At 42.5% G+C, this 24758-nt stretch overlaps 1 protein-coding gene across 1 annotated transcript in view; it reads right to left on the reverse strand.

Annotated features, from left to right (window-relative positions):
- Positions 1-24758, reverse strand: part of agrn (agrin) — a 281668-nt gene that overhangs the window by 14430 nt on the left and 242480 nt on the right. The window contains exons 22-33 of the mRNA XM_030054836.1: positions 21421-21535; positions 20426-20545; positions 19810-20247; positions 18120-18312; positions 15704-15919; positions 14154-14383; positions 11824-11958; positions 8435-8525; positions 7338-7502; positions 6000-6111; positions 4297-4308; positions 1701-1817 (exon numbers count right to left, since the gene is read on the reverse strand). Of these exons, the coding sequence (XP_029910696.1) occupies positions 1701-1817; positions 4297-4308; positions 6000-6111; positions 7338-7502; positions 8435-8525; positions 11824-11958; positions 14154-14383; positions 15704-15919; positions 18120-18312; positions 19810-20247; positions 20426-20545; positions 21421-21535 (1944 nt within the window). The remainder of the gene's footprint in view (positions 1-1700; positions 1818-4296; positions 4309-5999; positions 6112-7337; positions 7503-8434; positions 8526-11823; positions 11959-14153; positions 14384-15703; positions 15920-18119; positions 18313-19809; positions 20248-20425; positions 20546-21420; positions 21536-24758) is intronic.

Below are 24758 nucleotides of genomic sequence, written 5' to 3' on the forward strand. Positions count from 1 at the left end.
CTCAAAGGTCCTAAGGCTACTGGCTATTCCAAAGTCTAGATTAAACCCAGGAGGTTCCTACTCTCTGTTATAAGTCTAGAAAAAACAATGAGAAGTAAAATTTGGATTGACCTGCCTGAGAAGCTCAGACTGCTATGTATAAATTTAAAACCCATTTTTATAGACTTTCATTTATGTAATGATATTTTATTAACTGTTTTGGACTGCTCTTTCTTTAGAGGTTTATCTTTATGGTTCTTGTCTCACTCTTATCTTTTCCTTTGTTTTGGCTGCTGATTTGATCAACTGTTCTTTTTTTGTTTTTTACTCCTCTGCAAAGCACTTGTGTTTTGAAATCATTATTATTACTCATAACGATTCTTGGTTCTTGTCCAAAGGAAAGTAGCAAGTCTAGGGGCTTTGTGTTTTCCCAGAATGATCATTAAACCTAATTATAAGCCACTCTAAGAATAGACATCTGTGTAAAATGACAGGTTACATCGGAGTTAAAGATATTCCGCTGAGTATCTTTTGGATATAAGCATGAATTCTACACAGTAAAGTGCCTCAGAAATTACATGCTGATACAACATACATGTCAACCAGCACATGCAAATTCATTACGACTGCTGCATAACGATTTTATTCCCTGCGGGCCAAGTAAAACAAACTTCACATTTCGGCTTTGATTTGCTTGGAGCTGTCAAGGGAAAGTTTGCAGAGGAGAACTAATGACAAGTTAGCGCAAACAGTAACATCCTGCCTTTGTTGTAGAGGGTTATTTTTGGCACTCAAAGATGAGCTTTTGCTGGAAAGTGGAGGAAAAAACTGGAAGGCTGTCAGGGAAAGATCTGAGTATAGCAAAATGGAGGAACATCAAAATATGCATTCTATTATTAGTGCAGGCTAATCCAAATGAGCAGAGCCACTGCCGGCCACAGTGTGAGCCTTCAATGGAAAATTACTGACATGGTGGTCTCTAAAATGACAGTTGGTCTTAGCCGTTTGGTGTTTGACCTTGCTACTGTATGTTTGAGGGAATAATAAGGGCCACTAGCCAAGTACAGCAACATACACAGAGGTTAGTGTCCCCCACAGTCTGTCTTACCAACAAACTGTTAATAGTTCAGTTGCTAAGTAGTTATTCCACTGTCTGGAGTTGGTGGTCCTGCTTCATCACTACTGCATTTTTTTTTTTTTTTTTTAATTTTGCGTCTAAATGCTTGTGAAAGGTGTCTTTGAAACCTGAGCAAATTGGCTCAGTTTATTTGAAATTGGGTCAAAAAAGGTGAGGAACAAATTAGCAAAAAATGGCCCAAGCATTTTCTCAGAAATTAGTAAAACATTACAAGAAAATTACTACAAAATTCCAAAAAAGAAAAAATTAATAATGACAGAAAATTAGTAAAATTAGCAATTTACTGAAAACCAAGAAAAACAGTATACATATATTATACTGTATATTACACAACCACAAAATTACCACAAAAATGAAAAATAAAAAGAAATTTTGTCTGTGAATTTTGTGAAGAGGATTATATAAAACCTTTCAAAATTAAAGCCAGGCAGGCTCCTGGGTTTCAAAGAGTTGATTTCATTTATTTTTATGAATAAACAAACAAATAAATAAATAAATTAATTAATTAATGAAGGAAATGATGGCTATGCATGAAACTACAAGGATGAATGGCACATTCCTGTGACACATGGGAAACATTTACCTTCTGGATGGTTCCCTGGAAGCCATCTTTGAGCGCAGCAGCCCTTGCTAGCCGGCTGAAATCAGGAGCTCCACCAACATAAAGAGACTCTTTCAGGTTAAGAGCAGTGTGCTGGTTCTGGTGAGACAGGACGAAAACAGGTTTCAACAAGTAAGCCAGAGGTGTGCTAGTCTGAGGAAAGCTTTCTTACCCCGCATTTTTAATCGCCACATACTTCCACATCCAATTCAATAAACTACAACTTCTATTCTGGGTTTTCTATTAAAGGCATAATTGTGTATGTTTCTAGGGTGAGTCAAGTTATCTGTTTGTATCCAGGAAGCCTGGAATAAGTTGCATCCTTTTAGTCAAGATATAAAGAGTGAGATTAATACACTGCATTCGGAGAGATGTCACAGTCAAATAGATTCTCCCATAAAAAAAAGGATTTATCCATATTGTAGCTGGCAGACGGTTTAACTGCACTTCCTTCCTTCCACATCAATACACTTGATATATTACAAAAACATAATTGATTTCTATGTCTCTCAGAGAGAGTGGTCAATTATCCTCTATCTGAGGGGGACACAAAAATAGATTATAAAGGGAAATCAGGAGAGGACTGCAGTTGAGATATGGATGGTTCTTCTTTACAGACATCTCTAATGAATGGCTGATTACAGCGGCGACCTTTCAAACAGTAGAGTGTGGAGACACATTAATTGCAATTTATTTGTGCAGCGGATGGCCATGAAATGTGGCTCTTTCCACCAAACCTGAGGGACAATTGCTTTGCATTAGCAAGGTACAGCTTTATTCTTTTGCACGGAAGAGCCATCCCACTTCAGAAGGAAGGAATTAATGATCTTTATTTTATGTAGGGCAGTAATTGCCAGAGGGGTAAAGTGGAGTTAATTGCTGGAAAAATGATGGAAGGGGCCAAGTAAACACGCTTTGTGTGGGGAAGCTGGCACTGTTTTGCCTTTTATTTAGGATGGGATTTGGAGTGCAGAAGGCAGCGGTGCTTGGCTGAGGCCCGGGGCTGTGTGACTGCACCTTGAGCTGCTTCCAGCAGTGACAGGGTGGGAAGTCCAGCCAAGGCCGCCGGACCCAGCTGTGGTTGTTGCCTCCAGGTTCCAGCCAAGAGTTGCCACCAACAGCAGAGTCGGTCACCTCACGCCCTTCGTGTAGTTCTTACTGCTCTGCAACTCTAACTCAATCTCTAGGTCAGGAAACTTTTATCCTTGAAGAGACTTTTTTTCTTCATATCTGATAATTTTATAATAATTTCATAATGATTTTTCCTCAAACTGCCACCACAAGCTAAATATTTGAATATAATATTGCCTGTAACAAAATCATCTTCATATTTAACTGCTCTTAATTTTATAATGAAAACACACAGGAACTGGAATTTGGCCCATGACCAGGCACCTTGCAACAGTGCACAGCAATAACCATATGTTTAATCAGGCTACAGCACAAAACATGTCAAATCAACAAGGCCAATCAATGGGCCATGGAATGAAAACAACTGCCTATTCTACAGGTTATTCTATTTTATTTTATTTTATTTTTAACTTTGGCTGAATTTATTTAATGTATTTTTACTTTTTAGCCCACAATATGAATACTGAAAAATAAAAACAGTTGGGTCTGGTAATCATAGTTTGTGTATAAACATTATATCAGCCTCAACATAAAGAGTACACCTTACTCCTGAAAGACACACAATAGGTTCCCGGCCACTGCTCTAGATGATGACCAGCTGTGCTAACTTAACCGGATTTGTGACTTTTGATGTTTGAGATACTGTCCCCTATTTAGCATATTTCTTTGCGGATCTGAGCACTCTCCACCAAAGTCAAATCACGCCATCTATTCCTCTACAGTGAGATTTCATGCAATGAAATGGTGCGTCATGTTCTTTCGTGTCTCAAACATGTAATGATATAGAATCTTGATCTTGTTAAACAGGCCAGTTTATGGGATGATCTTTTGGGAGATGTTCAGTGAGTGTTGTTTGTGTTGTTATGGGCAAGTGAGTGGGTGAAAGAGTGAGTGACTTTATGATATTATGGAAAGTTTTTTTTTTCCCTGTGTGCTAAAGAAGTGAGAGCAGATGATAAAAGAACAGCCCGGCTTGGCTTGGCACCTCGCTGCCTCCTAGGTTCCCTCCCCTTCCTTTGCCTTGTCTTTGCTCTCACTTTCGACAGCCACGCGGCACTGGCGTGATATTCCCGCCTACACCGGACTAATGAAGACGTGTCTTTGTTGCTAAAAACAATGGCCGTCAGAAAGATGACTACCTCCCTCCATCCTTTCCCTCCTACCCGCCCACCCCCTTCCACCCCCACAGCAGATGGACTGAGGTGAAAGCCAAACCATGTTCTTTAACAGCATCTCTACTCACTCACACTCTCTCTCTCTCTCTGTGTATATGGACTTATGAAATGGCAAAGTTTTTCTACAGAACAGGCACCTTTAAACTGTCCAAAGCTCTGCAGAAGTACCTTTTCTGTGCTGCTGTCGCATGGAGAAATGGGGGTGAGAGAGGACGTAGTGAACGACTCAAATGAAATATGGTTTAAGGAGTGACTGGGGCTTGTCTCATTACCTTGCGTGATTTCTTATTTCCAGACAGCACATCATAGAGAAGGAAAAAAAAATAGGGAGGAAGAGAGGTTATTAGGGGAAGACTAGTAAGTGTCTGTGCAGAGAGGCATGCGGATCTAGGCAAGTGCAAAAAGCCCAGAAACCCACAAAACCACACACTCACACACTGAGCACATCTGTAAGGGAATTAGGCATAGCTGGAGTTGTAGTGCTGCAAAGACACACTTAAAAGAATATAGGCAAGCAAAGAACCTACTTATTCACACGTGCACTTAATACTTCTGCATATGTGCATACATATATGTATATATATATATATATGTACATGCACACATACAGCACATACTGTAGCCGTGCAAGTGTATGTTTACACTAACGGAGTGAATGCAAATAAGACAGCAAATCTATAAAGGCCATGCATGCAGCAGATGGTGCCATTAAGAAAAGATGAAAAGCAAAACTTCATGGAAGTGACTGGTGCCGCTTAACCCAACCCTGTTTACAGAGAACTGTCATCCGGTCCGAATGAAAGCAGATTTTTGTTTCTCCCATCCACACCTACTTGACTTTGTAGGTGTGTACTTCATCATGCAAGCAGCTGGAGCTGTCTTTGATATGATGAACACCTGCAGCATGAAATATATCCACAGATCTGCCTGCCGTGCAAGCACCTTTGATATGAGATAGGCCACTCCGAGCGCAGCGTAAACGCCCTCCTAATTCTTAATGCAGAAGTAGGAGAGAATTAGCTGGCAGCCAAACTGGATGGGGTCTCTGCATTGAGCTCCATAACTAGTCTCAGTTCATCCCTTGTGTCCCCCCCTCCCCTGCCCGCTTTTCCCTTGCTCTCCTCTTTTAATAAGATTTTCTGCCTCTGTTGCTGGAGTGAAACACAATTACCATACAGAGGATGGGAGGGAGTGGGGGAAAAAGAACAGAAGAAAAAAAAAATAGAGAGAGGAGAGTCTTGGAGGACGATGATTGAGTTGACAGAGTGCATGTTCATAATCACAAATTACACTGTTTAATATAATTGGATGACTTACGGGCTTATCAAACTATTAGATCGCCTTCATTTGGAAGCATGTACCTGCTTTATTGGGCTAGACATGAGGCTGACGAGTTTCATTACGCATCTCTCGCTTCCCTCCATCTCTTTTATCTGCCTCTATCTCCCCAGGTCCCCCCTCAAAGCCTCAATCTATAAAATTGACTGTATACCAACAGTAAAAGCTGCTTCTGCTTTTTGTATGCAATGCTAAGTTTTATCTTCAGGATGTCAACGAGCTGAAAGGTTGAAAACTAAAATAAAATGCTGGATTACAGCACTTCCAAAATCAAGACAACTTGTCAAGCTGGCCCTCTGCGTCTGGAGCTCTCCTTCGTACCGTTGTCATGCAATACCAGGATATTTTCAGCAAAACACGCTGCTGGAATCACATGGGGTGAAGAGATGTAGGAAACCTCAGCAAAAGGGGGAAAGTTTGCTGATTCAACTCTACCCTAAGAGGCGAGTTGAAGCAGCTTCACAACAGCAAAACAGCACTGAGGCCCAAGGCTGTGGCGATGAGGTGATAAGCAAATAAACAAGCAAATACAGTCAATGCAGAGCAGGCAAGGCTAAGCATAGCATAGGCACATCAGCCTTGCATGCTAACTGCGAGTTAAGCATAAGCAGGGGCTTGTTAGCTCTGTCTTTCTCACCGGTGACTCCCCACGGACAGGATCCCTCTCGTTAACCATGATCTCTCCTTTGCGGTTGGAGCGCTCCAAGTTGACGGTGTTCCACACATTCAGCTGGATCCGCTCTTTACTCCTGAATGAAACACACAGCAGTGTTAAGTCAGGTAGTGGAGGGCACGGGTACCTTAAACAGACGCTCTTTAAGTTGTGTGCCTTTGAGGGTCACAGTCACACTTTTAATCCACAATTACAGCAAGCACATTACCCAGTGTTTTAGCTCTAGGTCATCTTCAGTGGTGCTGTGCGAAGAAGATGAAGCTGACCCTTAAATGTGAACCTCGAGTGAAAACGCTTGGCTGCTGTTCTGCCTCTAAAAAATGTTCAACTAAGCATACCAATTTGCTGTATTCAGCATCTTCTTTACTCTGTTGCATGTTCAACTTTAATCTTCATGAAATTACAGCACCCCAAGCATCTACCTGTTCTCATGTCTTTGCTGCAAGGACTACTACGTGCCTAGCACAGAACTTGAATTGGAATACAACAGACTTTGCTATTCAAATCAACGCAGCAGGATGGTTCGAGCGGCGGCCATGTTCATGTGCACTGTTGTGCCACTGCAAAAACCTGTGGCCACTGCGTCAGGCTAACCTCCATATTCCAATTCCAACTACTTATTACTACTTTTGACAAGCAGCCACAGCACATCATGTCCTCTCAGTTCTCAAGGGAGAGTGACGCGCTTTATGGCCGACTGATGTGCACTGTCACCATTCTCATTCTGGACCAGCCAAATGACCACAGCAGAGAGTTCAATGACCGCTGCACTCTGTTCATGTTCTGTAGTACCTAGATATCAGTGTCACGCTGTGTCTGGCTTACTGTTCGGCAGAGTGGTGCGCTTTCTAAAATTCAGAAAAGGTTAACTTGTTCACATGGACCACATGTAATTTGAAACGACTAACTAGGACCAAGAGGAGGCATGTTTCATGTTAATAAGGCAAGTGATTGCCTAAATTTGTCTTCATGGCCCAGCCAGCATCAGGCTTCTCTTGGCCATGATCAAACAAAATACACAAAGACGCCAACCAGAGGTACATGAGTCAACTGTTGTTTTACATAACCTACATCCTACTTTTATGATGTAAGCAAAACCCCACATCATCATCAGCTAAATAGAGCTTTTGACACTTCTACATAAGTCAGCACAAAATGCAGTTGAGGCAGCATTCTTTCTATAAAGAAGTGTAATAGTGTAAACAAGCCTGAAGCATTAAAATTGTTCTAAGCTAAATGACCCAGCTCCAGGAGAGCCTCTTCATACTTATTCATGGTAAGTCACTGATGACTCAGGCTCACCTGATGACTGCAGGTCCCTTGCCCAGGTCATAGCGGAACTCCAGGATGCCTTCGTTGAGGGCTAGAGAGATGAAGTCTCCTTTACCATCTGTCTTCTGGCCGTTGTAGAAGATCACGCCGTTGGAGTCATTGGCCATGAGAACCACAGTCATGCTGACTTTCTGACTGCAGACATAGCACCAACGAAGCAGGTAAACCAATGCAAGAGCCAAACATTCATTAGTCATAGATAATGGAGACCAAAAAGAAGGCGCTTATTTGCTTTGACATTTTTTGGTGCAGCAGAAAAACAATGTACAAATGTCTTCAAGGATCATATACGTACAATTTACTCACATTTTACATTGCAGTACTAAAGATTTTACAATATATAATCAAAATCCTGTGATTTTCAAATTTGAATTTTTGATTGAAACAGCCACCTTACAATGTTCTGCTGCTATAGCTAACAAAGTCAACATTCATAAACCATGGAACTGATAATTTGTTGTGTAAAGCAAACATTTTCCCTGGGGAATATTTTCTGCTGAATATTTTCTGAATATTTTCCAGCTCAATATGCCCGATTCCTAGTCATCAAAAACAGCAGTTTTACTGCCTTCAAGAAAACTAATGTGGAAAACTTTTTTACGTTGATGGCACACTCTTTTCATTTTCATATCATAGTGGAATGCATGGGAACAAATGACTTGATGAAAGGTAGAAAAATTATACTGGAATTGTAAAATACGACTGCTTGCTTTGGGAGAAGATTAGCAGAAATGCCGAGTATATACACTTTGTAGATGTTACCCTGAACATGCAAAATCACTGGTATGGTCCTTTAACATATATGTAAATATGTATATGATATATATGGGAATTGATTAGAAGTACCATACTACTCTACAATGCCAAGGCAAAGATAGCATTCTCCAACCCTCATTGTCAATTCAGTTCGAGCTTTAAAAGGGCTGCTCTGCCTTGGGAACAAGGGAACAAGCTCGGCTTATGAAAGCTGCATGATATCAAGTGTTCAGTAATACATAGTACATTTACGATGTAAAACTTCTCTGTGTGGTTTTCATGCACAGACATGGTAGGCAAGTGGGACTCACTGCAGATCGTGTCCATAGAGATGCAGCCCCTTCAGCTCCAGGTAAGAGTCTCCATTGAATAGCGGCATGTAAGTCCCTTTCCTCTCAGCCACTAGAAAACAAAGAGACTATATTCATCCTTAAGTCTCAACAGGATTTGAAATTCCGGGATAACGGGTACATCTTTAAGGGACCTGTCAGTGAATGCATTATGGAAAGAGATGGATTTGTGTTGTCAAAGCCTTTGGGATTAAGACTTTCTCTTGACAAAAAATTCAAAACCTTTATGTCAGACTGATTACACAGCCCAACATGGTCTAACAAAGAATCTTTGGAAGCATGTGGGGTTTTAATGCCACAGCCGGGACCCATGAAATAATGAAGCTATTGTATTTTGGCAGGCCATTTTACAGTTTCATGTCTTTGTGACGCGTCTACCCCTGGATGTCCCGTTTCTGGTTGTCTGGAATGATTAGGACAGGCACCGTGCCATCCTTATAACAAGTGCTGTGAGGGCTTGACATTAAAAGAGGGGGGGGGGGGTGGGGGATATCGCTGAATTGTCACCCGGGGGTATGCGTTTATGGTGCTGTTGTTAGCAAACACTACTCTCACTCATCCTCAACACACACACAAACTAACACACAGGCGTATGTAGCCGGCAAGAAAGCTTTCATTCGTAATTAGCCAGGATTAGCTGAGTTGAGTCAGGATGGGGAAGGCAGACGGAGATGAGAAAGCTAATTAGCTATTGTGCAGAAGACTGCTAATGATGATGGTGCGTACCAAGGAGGAAAGGGAAAAATAGACTTGCAGACACAACAAGGAAGTGCGTGCAAACCTGACCTCTATTATAGAAATAGAGATTCTCAGAACACAGCCAATTTCTAATGGAGGAGAGGAGAGGAGTGAGGAGTTTTCTCCCTCTCACAGGCTTGTCCGCTGAAAATGGCTTGTTTATTTTTCATGGTCATTATTTGTCAAGAGACAATCAGAATTGCCTCCTTATTTCACCGCTGATGTCATGTGATTTCTTTCATGAACAATGATTATGTTTTTCATAACTAATACAATCCTAACTACAGAGATGGCACTCAGTAGATTAAGCAGATTAAGCTGTTGTCAATTCTTACTTTTCATGCTATTAAGTAAAGGTAACATTTTTTTCTTTATTTAATAAATTCAACCATTAAACCATTGTGTGTGTGTGCGCGTGTGTGTGGTTGATTTAGGGCGCATTTCTGTTGCTGAAGTTATGCACCTTTTTTGTGATAGGCCACACCCACCACCACACTCCCTTCTGCCAATGGGATTGAAAGGTTAATAAGCTTTTCCTTGCTTCTTTCCCAAGCTGTCAACAAAGTTTTGCTGTATTACATGAATCCATTTGGAAGTTATGCACATTTTCATGACAGGCCATGCCCACTGTCATGCCCCATTTTGGCCAGTCAGCGTAATAAGCTCTTTCTTACCCCATGACCAAACTTTGCACAAAATTTTGCCATGTTCCATGATTTCGTTCAAAAGTGTTCAGTGATGGCCACCGCCACGCCCCCTTTTGACAAATCAACATAAATAGTGAATCAGCTCTTTCTTGGCCCATGACCACAAAGTCTTATGCAAATCTATTCATATCTTTTTGAGACACCCTGCTAGCTAACAAATAGACAAACAAACAAATAGGTGAATAGTAGAATGGGGCAGAAATGTTACCCACACCCAACTCCGTTGGCGAAGATAATAATTATGTTTTTCAAAAGTAATCTAATTCATTCATAATGAGTGGTGGCTGACTTTGCTAACTCATCAAAATGATGTAACATTAAAAAAAAAAAAAAAAGCAATACCAGACCAACAAAAATACATGAGATTCTTCCACTGTCAGAGTAGAAGAGCAGAATGTAAAACAATAAGAATATCGAAATTCAAAATTCCCCTCCAGTTAGTTTTTTCAAGGACTGGTTAAATCGCTGTGATCTGGCTTTCATCACTAAATTCTAATGATTTACACTATCACAGGGTAAAAGCATTGAAGAAAGCAGGCCATTCAATACTATTGGAACACCCTTGAGGAAAGTCCTTGGTGGTGAATATTATAGCAGCAAGTTAAACTGAGAAAAACGTGGCAGAATTGAAATGGAAACTACAGCTCACCGGGACGCACACACAGGCACTCAGATGCACACAGACACACACTTCATATTACAACTATTTCACCTTCAAGCCTCTGATGAGTGGGCTCTCAGCCACCTGTCTTTTTAACTGTTCCCGGTTCAGCCCTTAGAGGGTACGTTGCCTGGCTGCCGTCTTATCTGTGCGCTCCTGTCTGGGGCTGACACTCTGGCTGACTGACGCTCCCATTAATCACCATGGGCAGGGAGGACTGATGCGATTAGTCATCTCATTGATTCCAGTGAAAAAATAGCCTTTGGAATGGGAGACGCTCTCGCTCACACGGCATTGATTTTGGTTCACCTCAATTTATTTTAATCACCTGCTAACTGGGACTAGGAGCTTGGAAGGAGGTTATTCCAATCTGTTTTTTTCAGGATTAAGATGTGCAGATGTGTGCGTGGGTGCGCATGCATGCGTGCTTTTCTGTACGCGTGATTTATTTGGTGTACCGTTTCTTTAGGCTTGTGCATGATAACGGATTCTCTTTCATTTCAGCATATTCTCATACAGTTGCACAAGTTCTGCAAACATCCATGACAACATCAATAAAGGCAGAGAGGCGAAAAAAAAAATGGGGTAAGACTTCAGAACATAACATCGCCAAAAGTGCTAATGATAAACTTCAAAAGCAGCTTCGCTGTACTCTGGTCTTCTCCCCAGCCATGGCCCAGCACTGCCATGTGGAGCTAAGTAGCGGCAAACACGTTTGAACACAACACCTGTGGGCGGGCAGGCAGGCTATGGCTTCGCTGGTGCTTACTCGCTAACAAGCGAAGCCGAGTTGATGCAGCGAATGGCCCGACGGGGCCAATCATCTGTGCCTCAGTTCCGGAGCCCCCCACACCCCCTTTCCTCCCCACCCCCTTCGAGGCTCAGTCCCCACTCTCTCTGCGTTTGATCTCCCTCTCTGATTCAGGACGGTTGGAAATGTCACAGGGCGGAATGAAAAGGAGAGTGAAAGAGGTGAAAATTAGGGAAGATTCTACTTTGCCGACTCCGGACTAAAACATTGGTGCTTGCTGATAAGCAACAGAGAAGGTAATTGAGGCGCAAAGTGGTGGAGAACGGATTTACACAAGGACATACCGACCTACTGTGTTTTTCCAGTTTTTCTTCTTAGTGAAATTTGTTGTACTGGTATGTGACTACTACAACCACTGTGCTTCCATTTCAGTGCCAGTTTTTCTGCACACAAACACAATGATGATTGCAATCAACATTTGCAGTCAAATTACCTTTCTCGCAGTGATTCCCCTCACGTCCCATTGGGCACTCGCATTTGTAGCCTCCCTCGGGAAGCACCTGGCACTGGGAGGATGGGTGGCACCTGTTTGGCTCGCATGGGTTATGGACATCAGCACAAGTTGGGCCTACACACACAAACCAACTGTTAGAACACCAACACACAAACCCCCTTTCGTTATTAATGGCAACCCATTTTTTCTTCCATTCCACAGCATGTGAGGAAGGGGAGACGAGACGGGGGAGAAGAGGGGTTGAGGATTTCCTCTGTAATAGAGGTCATTTTCTAATAGGATTTGGAAATATTACACGTCCAGATTAAGCAGTAGAGAGCCACCCCGCCATGTGGCCAAGTTTCTGGGCCAACGCTGACTGTGGGAGAGGCTCTAGAGCGTCTGGTGGATGATGGTTTTGCCCTCTGCCACAACCCATCTGAATTCACCCGTCATTACTTTAGCAGTCAGAGCCTGTGGTGAAGGGAGTGCTTTAATGAACCCCTCCCTGCTGGGTTCAGAGGGCTATCCCGTTTTCCTCGCTCTCTTTTGGAAGCTTTCTTTCCTCCCTCTCTCACTTACTCCCTACCGCAGACTGTCTTACGTTTTGGCTTCCCTCTCTTCCATCTTTTTACAGTGCTCTAGTAACCCCTCACACATTCCTCCCAGTCTCTTGATGTTTCCTCCCTCCAGCTACGCCCTGTCTACCCATTTACTCCCTCTCTCCCATCTTTACCTTTTCTCTCTCTGTGATCTCTCCCCCCCTCTGAGACTGGCCATCTTGTCCAGCGTCTAAATGGACACAATGACAAAGCTAACTGGAGCGCATTCCCTAGGACCTGGTCCAAGTCTCATTATCAATGCGGCTCCTCTTTTTGCCTCTAATCTTTAGTTTGTAGGGTGTATCATCATTTTCATCAGTTATTATTATACCATGTTGCTAGCACCGCTTTCATCACAGCAATGCTTCACGTGAATGCAGGGTAATCGTTAGCTCTTCACAGAAGTAAATACCAATTATGATTCCTAGTAACAGCTAAGACATATCAGCAAATGCAACAGTAATGCAGTGGTACATTTTACTGATCCTTATACAGAAAGTAAGTGCCTTTCCTCTTGCCCTTTTCCATAGCGAGGTCAGAGGTCAGGCCAGCTACAACGCAGCAGCCTGGAGCTGGGAGGGATTCAGTGTGTTGGTCAAGGACACTTAAGCAGGGATTTTAATGTTCAGTGGAATGGTATCATATGTGTTTTGTTCCAAATGTAAAATGCCATGCTGCTAACTGTTAAAATACCATCTCAGAACTCTTAAGCATGGGGGATTGCTTGCTGACACAAGAGCTTGAACCTGTCTCTATAATAACTACTCTGTCCCATGTCGAAGGTATAACATCTTTCATAGAATACAGAATTTGCTAGAAGATCCAGTGTCCAAGCACAGAAGTTAACTTTGACACTGAATTTGGTTTGTGGTGTGGAACTTTCTCCAGAAGGCTGCAGTAGAGACGGAGAGGGCTACGCTTGGCTAGACCCTGATGGTGGTTACACTTAACTACTCTCTCTGAGTCGCTTATTAGTTGGCATCTGGTGAGCTGTGAAGAGAGAAAGAGGAGGCGGCAGGCAGGGAGATGGAAACAGAGATGGGCCAAAGGCCAATCGCTGAGCATTTGGTTGAAGTTTTCATGTCTTCTGTACTGTTCCAATGTTTAATCTCGGAGTTCTGAATAAAAATCAGCGTAATGGTGTTGCTGTTTAGAAAATAAATTCCCTTTGCTCATGCCGGGGGCATGTGATTATGGTGTAAAATTGGGCTGTCAAACTCACTTATGAATGGGATTTGTGAGCAAGTGATGACCATGCTGAATCCCTGAACAACAAGCACAGTACAAATGTTAATATATGGCTAACTACAATGTGCCTGAAATGTCTGGAATTATATGGATGAACTATTTTTTTCTTGTTGCACACCAGGGTGTCTGGTCTTTGAATGGAGTGGGTTCAAATCCCATTTCTGAGAGGCAGTTGTGTTGGCAAAGCACCACCCACATGAGTATCAAAACTGTGTTCAGATACTCTGTATGTGCAAGTTATACCATTAATCACTGGGTCACATCACAAACATGTTGAGTACTGAATGTATGACACAAGTTGGAAAAGACCTTGTAGAATACTTTTGTCAAGTAATTGCTTATTGCATAACTTTAACTGAGAATTTATCAAACTGATTTCATACAAAAAAATTCCATGATTTTCCATAAATTGCATGATCATTAAAAACCCTGTTGAGCAGCACCACAGCAGTGTTAAAAATTCCCCTGATGGCTACTCACCCCAGTAGCCACCGGTGCACTTGCAGTGGAACATCTCAGCCTCCTTGACCTGGCAGGCCGCTCCGTTCTTACAGGGGTTTGGCTGGCAGGGGTTGTTGCCGCATTCGCCTACACCGGTGCCGTATAGAACATCACCCTCGTTCTCCTGCAGGTTGTACACCCGGTTGTTGACATCCAGCAGGCGGATGCAGCCCACCAGACCTGTGGCCACTGTTGTTCTTTCCGTCACACTGAACAGGAGATAAGAAAGGGGAAAAATACAAGACTGACACAGAAAACAGGGTGCAACAGCACAACTTTTACTACTGGTAGCAAAAATGTTGAGATGGTGTGGCTTTAGGTCCATTCTGTTACTACTACAGCATACTATCTACTACAGTATTTTAATTTCATTCATATGCTTTTGAGTGGCTGATTGATTTCAAAGCTGTTTTTGATGTGGGACCTATTTTCTACCACGCAAATAGATTCTTCTGATCTGTTGTTTCACTATAGAGTAGAGATGGATGATATGCTTGTTCCACAGTCCGGTTCAGTAGATGGTAAGGATTTCACAACTGGATACAACCTCAATATGATGCAACAGATGAAAGTTCAAAAATAACAAACTATGACTGTGCAGACTTTTGCTTTTCTCTGGGACACGATTCTTTCTACTTGGGAATAGCATGCTATAACATACACAAATTAAAAGTGTTGCCATTATGGAGTGCAAATAATATATTGATGAAGAGCTTGTTGCAATTCATTTTTCTGCCCCAAGACACGTAATATCACCTTTTTGTAATGTGATAACTTTGCAACACTGTCCGATTATTGATATAGAACTGCTTATGTCTTGCTTGAGTCAGATTGTCAATGGACAAAAATTAACTCCAAAAGCACCTAAAGCATATCTATTTCAGCATACTGATTGCTCAGACTCTAACTAGACACTGACATATTTAATTTTTAGATAATGTAAGACACAATAACTTTCATTACACGTCTTTACACACTGGTGTGTAGGCCAGAAGCTTCAGCCAGCCAGCAAATACAGTAAACACCAAAAGCTAGAGAAGTAATGGGATAGCATCAAAACAAAGAGAAAGGCATGACTGCAGTTAGTTTTCATTTCATTTTTTTACTGACAGGTCTCATTACAGGGTGAGCAAAAAAATGTGTTGAAAAAGATATGCTTTGGGTGCTTTAGAGGTTCATTTTTGAGCATCCATTGGTGCTATAAGGCTGCACTGCAGAGCTGCACCCAAGCAGCCAAGACCTGAGTGACAGCATCATGAAGCAGTTTTCACTGGAATCAATATAGAATCAATATAGAATCTAGTCCCAGAGTCTATCAAGATTTTGTGTTACGTTTTTGCTTTCGTTAGCACAGTGGAGTCAATACTGAGCAGCCCAAATATTACATGCTAAAACAAATGCTCTAAGTCATTGGGAGGGCTCCGCTCAGTAATTAAACCCCCATAGAAGTCACAGTGTATAGGCCTTTATTCTGATTTACTCCATGTGCTTAGTGTTCTCACTACTCTGTAGAGGACATGAGCTCTTACTCGAGTGTGATGTCCTCAGGCACTCCTCCAATGAACAGGTCGGTGTCGAGGTTGAGGCCGTCGGTGCCACGTGGGCTCTGGCCCTCGATATGTGGCTCGCTGTCCACACTCAGCATGGCGTTGCGGCGGTTGCGGGTCACCACAAGCTGGTGCCAACGGCCTTGCTTCACTGCTACGTTGCTGACCACTATGCCCGTTCCTGAACCTGTGTTAAACCTGAAGGGGTTTAAAGGTGATATGAAATCAGTTAGATGCTCGTTTGCTTCTATAAGTAAGGTCCATTCAACTTTTACAGTCATTTTCGACCCATTTTCTTTCAAAGTTTGTCTTCATGGAGCAGTATCTACTAAACAACAAGAGGGTTCTATTCATTTTAGGATTTACTAAATTTTCCCTCCGCAGGCCACAATAATCTTCTTGCATTCATAAAGAACTACATGCTATTACCACAATGCACACAGTGTTTCCCCTTCCATTGGGGGCGGAGAGACAGGTGAAGTGAAGATTATGTTGCTAGAGTTGACAACTTGTTACATTACTGCAAGTGCAATGAATACTTCCTGACAACAGTAATATCCTAATGTAATCCAAAACCAAAGATGGACAGGTGTTGATCCCAAATGTCTGAAATTCTTGCTAAAATATCTGTGTCTTTTTAAATGCACCAAATAAATATGTAGAATATGACTCCTTTAACTGTTTGTTTATTCAGGTCCAAATGTCCTGTAATATTGTATAGATTACATATATGTGTTGCTGAGATGAGATTAATTGAGTTAGCAAACTCCCAGCTCCCACCCCCACCATGGCCGATCTGTCTCCCCAAAGCAGTCAGCCTAGGGGAAACAATGGTACAGAATCTGAGCTTGTTCATATAAACAGAGAGGGTTGACAGGAAAGAGAGTGCAGAACCCTCCAATTGGGATTCCACCCCATGTGACTGGAGTGAAGGCAGTTACAAAATACACAATTTGAAATCTTCCACACCACATGCTTTGTTTTTAATTCAACCTTTTATCTAATGAGGCTTTGGTGAGAAAAAGGCCATATCCTCATCGAGAAGAACTGTTCATGTTCATGCACCCACACATATGGCACTATTAGCACAACCTGAGAGCAATTATCTGCCAAAAATAATTAGTTCCTCTCCCCACGTCTTGGATTTGTGGGGCTGTGGGTGGTAATCTCACAGCTGTATTCCTGGAATTGAGGCAGTACTTCATTTTATAGCACTAGTGACTAATGATCTCTCTCAATTTTCTTTGGATTTCACTCTGAATTGTGTAACCTAGCCTGGCAGGATTACAGGGAGACCAATGGGCTTTAGGTCAGGGTGAAAGATAAGTCCCAGGAATGAGAAATGTTGAGGGCATTTGAGACAATGACCTCACAACAGACTTGGTTCAGAATCTCCATTTAGCCCACTGCATTTCACATCTCTTATAATGATGCTGTCTTGTTAATCCTGCTGCAAATGATTTGCAATGCATAAGATGCAATTCTAGAGGAACAATGAATGTTATGATTATTTTTGTGTTATTATTATTATTATTATTATTATTTCTGCATGAAAATGGTACAATTTAAAGGCACTGAATATTAGAGATCTCACTGAACCACCCTTAATGCACGTGGCAGGTGCATTTGAAGCGAAACAAATCCATTTCCAATAACTATGTCAAGCTGGTGGGTGAAGATCACATCAAAAAAAAAAAAAAAAAAATCCCATCCTGCTTTTGTTAAAAAAAAAAAAAAATCAATAAAATCAGGCAGATGGCTTGCACTCACAGAAGGAAATTCTTGACAGCTTCACTTCATTTTTCAATTTTTATGGTCTTTTGTTCAATGCAGGATTCATCAGGTGATGAGGTGAGGTGATGGCTATCAATGCATATCTTGACACCCAAGATACATTTCTGTTGGTATTTTACTTCCATCCGTCCTGTTTCCACAACTTGGACTGGCACCCATGCATGTATCTTGTACATACTCCTGTAGGTATCGGTGGATACTAGTACACACCTCTGTATGTTTCCCATTTCCATCTGTAAAGGCTAACAAGTCACGTTTGAATGTCATTTATGAATAGGTGCTGTGCCCATCTGTGTAACTACTGCATACACATCTGGACGTACTACACATGTGAACAGCTAAAAATGCATATTTGCATGTCTATTTCTGCATGTCTATCTGTTTACTGATGTGCTGTCTTGTTTTTGATGTTTTGTTGCAGTAATTATTTGCTTCATTATCTGCTGTTTTGTCTTGTTGCTATCTATGTCCTCCTTTTCATTTTCCCTTTGCGATTTCCCCATGGCGATCATTAAAGCTTTATTTAATTTAACTGGACAAAATCAACCTGATCACCAGGAGAGGAGAGGAGATCACTGCCCCCCTGAAACCATCCAATGCTCACCTGAGCTCCACCTTGCCGTTGACCAAGGCCAGGGAGAGGAAGTCCTTCTTGCCTTCCTGGCCGTTGTAGAGCAGGATGCCTGTCATCTCGGATGCCCTGAACTCCATGGCGATGCGCACTGTGTGGTACGCCCTCATGGTGGGGAAGGCCAGGTAGGACTTGCCCCCGAATGACGGGATGAAGTACTTGATGACTGTGGTGGAACGAAGATGTGGAGCATCTTGTCATTAGTATATGATTTGTTTCATTGTGGTATAATAGGCATATAATGTGTATAATTAAGTGTGACAGCGGTGCCGTGTAACTGCTATTTGATGACACAAAAGTGAGCCTTGCGATCCGGTTATTTTGGGAATGGTGTTTTGGTGAGACGGCTGATGAGTTTATCAAAGGTACAGGTCGCCAAAGAGGAGGGGCTAAGAAGCTTTTTACCCACTCTCAGCCACACACATTTGCTCACCCACACACACACATGCACAAAACCTTTGTTTTTCTGCCACTCGACAATTATGATCATTATCTTCCATTTTCTCCCTCGGGTTCCTTTCCTCTCTGTCCATCTGTCTTTCTGTCCGTCTCTCCGAGGAGAATGACGGCTGATGAGCTCCCTCTTCTCTAATGACTTGATTGATCTGGGGGAGGCTGGTGTGCAGTGTTTGTGTGTGTTTCAGTGCGGGTGTGTATGTGAGTGACTTCATTTAGCCACTCTAACTCAAAAACATACACTGATTCTCACCAGCTAATCCCCATCAAAGCAATTAGTGTCAATTATCTTAAGATGCAGCTGCGTGAGGTCGTTCCTTATCCCCAAAAACCCCAGAGTGGGGGAGAGAAGGACAAAATAAAAGAGGCTTGCTGCTGAAGACATTTTCGCAGATTTATGGCTTTTACAGCAGTGCTGATTGGATTTGGTGCTGCCTTTGGTGAATGGCTCAGCAGTTGCTCACTTTTGAGATGCTGAACCTGTCTGAGTCACACAAGATGAATTTGAGTCACCGAGTTCGGGGTGATCACACCTGATCTCTGCTCAGAAGTTTTAGTTTACGGTCTCCATCCTTAGTTGTGATTGCCCGAGCCACATTGAATGCTATTGTAAAATAACCCATAAATGCACATCTGTGACGGCATAACATTTAATTCACATATTAAAGTGCTAACCGAGAATCATGACTCATACTGGTGTTACTGTGCAATCACTTTACTACTAAACTACGCTACTACACTAATTAAGAACTCTTGCTCGGTGAAAGAGAACACTGAATTATCATTGTTAAAAAAGTCCTTCAATATTTGCATTTTTTTCTTTATTACAGTGGTGTATTACTTGAATTCTATAAAAGCAATAAGCTGTTTGTGGCTGTGGTTAGTAGTGATTGTGTAGCAGCTAAGGGGCAAGATTTGCACAATGCAAACTGAAGTGCCTAAAAGCCTCATAGCTGTTGTAAAATCACTGTAAACCACAGCCTCCGGTGGCTTATGGGAAGCTGCTTAATTGAAACTGTACTGAATTGTGGGGAAAAGTATCCGATTCCAGCTCATTTTCTTAGATGAGTTTAGAATGACTTGGAATGAAACTTTTGAATTAGAAGGAAGTAATAAGAAAAACAAGCAGTGGGACGAGGAGAAAAAGCCCATAATGAATAAACAAAAGGGAGGTTTAGCAAAGAGAGAAGAGGTAAAGAGCGCTCACCCTTCTCGCAGACGGAGCCCCCCCGGCCGGCCGGGCAGATGCAGCTGAAGTCAGCCCCGTCATCCTCGCAGGTGCCCCCGTGAAGGCAGGGGTGGGAGTCGCACGGCCTCTGGACCTTGGGTTGGTGAAGCCTGGTCCTGCTGTGGACGGTGGTGGTGGGGAACAGGGTGGTGGTGGGGAACATGGTGGTGACGGGGGCCGAGGTCGTGGTGGTCCGCCTGCCGTAGTAGGGACGCCGGGTGGTGTCTGGGCGGCGGCTGATGTAGGGCGTTGTGGTCTGAAGCCGGGCGGTGGTGGTTACAAGCCAGGCAGTGGTGGTTGTAGGCCAAGCGGTGGTGGTTGTAGGCCGAGCGGTGGTGGTGGTGGTGGCCGTGGTGGGCATGGTGACGGACGCCGTGGTGGTGGTCGTGGTGGTGAAGAAGGGGATGGAGGAGAGTCCTGTCGAAAATGAGAAAAAGTGTGAGAAAAAGAGACGTTAAAGTATAGGGAGCCTGCAGTCCTGAGATTTCCTATTCAAGACCCATAAAACCTTTGATAAAACAGCTCATGAATAACTTAAAAGCCCCTTTCATTTTATTAATCCCCACACACTCTTGGTGAGTCCACAATGTATTACCATAGTTGGTGAAGCGAATATTCTCTTCCTCTGGCTTCCTCACGGCAATACTGGTGTCCCTGGAGGCCTTCAGCTGTTTCAACAGGGCTTCTTTGATGTCCTCCACCGTGTATCTGGTGTCTACAATAAACAAGAGGTACAACCGCTCAGGACAAGGCCCTGATGACCCATACAAGACATACGGGGCTCATGCTACTTTAGTGGTGCGGGGAGGAGGGTGGGGGGGTGCAGTGGATATATCACAGAGTCCTGCGCTATGACAGGACGGAGGGGGGAGGGCCTCATGGGACCACTTGTCCTCCACCCGCCGCTCACCCAGCCTTTTTCCAGATGAATCGCTCTCATAACGTTTGCTGCAGATGGTCGCTTTACTGGCCATGGTGGAGCGCTGCTTAACGGCACCCGTCGCCGTGTATGAAGGGTATGAAGGACGCTAAACGGCAGTCGTAAAAAAAAAAAAAAAAAAAAAAAAAAAGAGGGAAGAGGGTAGGAGCTGTGTGCGACGCAAAGGAGCTTAACTGTACTCAGGAGGGGAGGCGAGAGGAGCTGAAATGGAGCACGAGCAGAGAAAACACAACACAATCTCACTGGGACGGACACTTAGGGAACTTTTGTTGGCTCCGATGAATAACAAATAACACTAAACATCTGAATGGAAGGAGGGAAAAAAGCCGCCTGATGATGTTTTTGTTTGCACAATTGTTGCCAGTGAGAGATTAAGTTGGCATCAAGAAGGAAATTGAAAAAAGGTAAAAATGAGGAAAAACAGAGCCGAACAATTGCCACACAATATTATGGGATAATTAAAAAACAATAATGCTGAGCGACAGCACAAGAGACAGAAAAAGATTTGGTAATTCACTTCCGAGGACATACATATATTGTAGCTGTATCTAAATGCCAACATCTCGAGTGACAACTTGCATAATGTTGAAATTTAAAAAAAGAAAGAAAGAAAGAAAGAAAGAACTTTCCTCTGTTTCAAGGTTTCTCACCTGGTTTGAAGTGGGCCTCCAACAAAGCAAGGATGGAGTTGCTTGGTGCCAAGTTGCGGATGCGGACACTCATAAAGTCTTTCTGCACCTCCGACTTCCTGAACAATTCATTGACCTGGAGAGAGAGAGAGAGAGAGACCGGAGGACAGAATGGGAAGAGAGGAGAGATGATAATTAAGGCCGGTAATGAGCTCTGCACGATAATAGCGGCAAGTCCAACCCTCACAAGACTGTACTCTATCTCCAAGGGAGAAAGATTCACTGTCAAGCTGGGGCGTGCAGAACAGAAACCTGCTGGGTGTGGATGCACAAATTGACATTTAGCTGTGGAGGGGTAGTAATTAGAGGAGCATGTTTTCAGGAAGTGCTACGGTAAATGTAACACTGCCCTGACTTGTGCTTCTGATGAGATTTACATCTGATGCACCCAGCATGTGTGTGCTTTAATGGCCAAATGAGGCCAGTGAGAGGGTTCAAGTGATATGGGGTTTTGAAGGTGACTGCTGATACAGATATAATGCAAGTAGCCCAAATGCTAATACTGGATCATTTTCATTCAAAAATGCAGAAGAACAACTGTGTTCAGTGCCACCCTTAGAATTGTATTCTTTTAAGTGTGATACTAGAAATAACACTGGGTGGTTGAATACCTCTGCAAGTTGCAGTTTACATCCATGTCTGTCCAGACTCATATATTTGCAGTGAAGACTTTGAAGGAATTTAAAGGGGATTAAGTGTATTTTTTGGCAAAATGGAAGTTATCATTAGTGGACTGGAGTCACAGCACTTAAAGCTCTCTTGAGCAAGGGACCAATTCAGTGTCTGACCAAATGTGAAATATGGTCACAATCTCCCCTTCAGTTCCTGAGTTATGATGTTGAATAATGGCCAGAAGAGTTTTTTTTTTTTTTTTTTGCAGGACATTATCATGTCACAGTGAAGCTGACCTTTGACCTTTTGGTCAATATAATATCATCACTTCATCATTTTATTCTAGTTGTGTTTTGCGAGGTCACCATGACCTTGACCTTTTACCACCAATTTCTAATCAGTTCATCCTTGAAACCAACTGGACATTTGAGCCAGATGTAATGAAATGCTCTCAAGGCATTCCTGAGCTTTCATGTTCACGAGAATGGGATGGACAGACTTGAAAACATGATGCATGCTGGTTCAGAGGCATAAAAACCTCTGGAGGAGCATTTAGACCAGTGGTTTTCAAAGTAGGGTCCGAGGACCCTTCAGACGCCTAAGCCCCTCAGCAAAATGAGGACAAGCTCAGTTTTACTATAATTCAATTCACTAGTAATTATGACAGCACAAAAAAAAAATGTATAGACAATTATTTTAACATGTTTTAATCTCACTATTTTCAATCTATTTGTCAGTGTTCAGACATCTCATGGAGCTTCCCACTGAACCAAGAACAGGAATAAATCCGAGTCCCTACATGGAAAGATGCAAAGGAACACCAGTTAAGGCAGAACTCCAAGTCAGAATTACTGACATCGAGTTTGCCAAAATACCCAAATATGATGACATAACAAAATGGCAGACCACACAGCCAGCAAACCTTTCTGAGTGGATTTTTACTTGACAACATGTTCAATTTCAATCTAGCATTCTCTTCATTTTGGTAGAGGTTCATAGCAGTTGTTTCTTTTGATTTGAAGAATGGACATAGCACTTTGAGTGAAGATGATTAGCTGTAGCTAGCCAAGCTAATATTAGTAAGTACTGTTATCTATCATCATTGACTTTTAGCATATCATTTACAATCAGTCGAGAAAACAGTGTATTTCTACTTTCATGCCAGTGATCATGTCAGTTGCAATGGAAAACATTCAGCATGGCTGTGGTGTAATTTGAAATCATATTTTTTGTTCATTTTCAGGTAATTTTTTGATAATTTTCTTTCTGTCTTTCTTTCTCCTTTTTTAACAAATGTTTTGGCATAGTTTTGCTTGCATGTTTTGAAATAAATTAAGTGAATCTGCTCATGTTTCAAGGGTTCCTATGATAAAAATCACTTTAAATGGGGGTCCATTAATGAAAGCCAACTTGGAGATCTGGAACATGGAGTTTTAAAACCTCTTGATTTAGACCATGAGACAGTAAAAATCCATATAGTCCATACAGTCCACATAGCTAGACACAGACAAATAGTCTACGACTGATCATTTCTAATATAAGCACATCATCAATAAAACTTCCTCCTATCCATCATATTAGAGGTGGCTGATATCTGATTTTTAACAAAAGGGCAATATTGGCCAGGACAGTCGATCCAGCCATAGTAAGACACAAAACTATCAATGTTTCTGCTACATATTTGTTGTACATTTCCTCAAAGGGAAATGTAAAAAATCCTCCACCTCATTCTGCTTTCAGCTTATGGATAAAATCACAGCACCCAGTCTGCTGGCTCATTTTTACTTAAGCGTCCTCTGAATGGCCACTTCCATTGTTTTCACTGAAGACTCCCCTGCACTCTCTCCACCTCCAGCACATTGACTTTCTCCGGCTCTAAATCCTATTAAGCACAACAAAGATGACATTTTTCAACTTTTTTTCCTGCTCATTTGAGCCACTAAATATGCTATTGTTGTGGCAAGGTAGACTCAAAGGAATCAAAACAAAACCCAGCTCTTGCATTTTGCCTCCTGATGGACAGACTGACCTAGAAACCTCTTGTTCTGTCTTTCCTTTCCATTTTCTCTCTCTTCTGTCTCCTAATTTATTTACACACAGGTCGCTGCACAGGGACAGGAGCGCTGCTGCAGTTTGACTGTGTGTGTGTGTGTGTCTGTGTGTACTCTTGTGTATTTGTGTGTGCATGTGTGGGCTTTGAGAGCTGGAAGACTTGGGGGTGTGGCTATCAAGTGACATGACTAGAGCGTTAACGAGCACACAGAGTGCACACACACACGTATACAAAACCACACACAGGCAAAAATGTTGGGAGGCGGTCGGTCCCTGCGGGTGCGAGTGACACCGATTCAACAGCTGGTAGAGGCGTGCTGTGTACACACAGACACACACGGACACACAGACACATACACACACATGTCCCCATTTCATCAGAGGAGTGAGGCCTTGGCTTGACAACAGACATTTGTTCAAAGGTCTGAGCTCAACAGAGACTAAGTGTGGAGATATTCGACCAGGCTAAACAGATTGGACCAAAGTGATTACTGCAGAAGCACAGCTTTCAGACTTGGCCGGCGACTCGGAACTGGCACGGTGACAAACTAAACTTATGTGACAGATAACTGGACAAAGAAGCTGATGTTTCAAAACTCTGAAAAATAACGAGGCTTCCTTAGCTTGGCCGATGT

This window comes from Myripristis murdjan, chromosome 7 (genome assembly GCF_902150065.1).
Source record: "Myripristis murdjan chromosome 7, fMyrMur1.1, whole genome shotgun sequence".
NCBI classification, from domain to species: domain Eukaryota; kingdom Metazoa; phylum Chordata; class Actinopteri; order Holocentriformes; family Holocentridae; genus Myripristis; species Myripristis murdjan.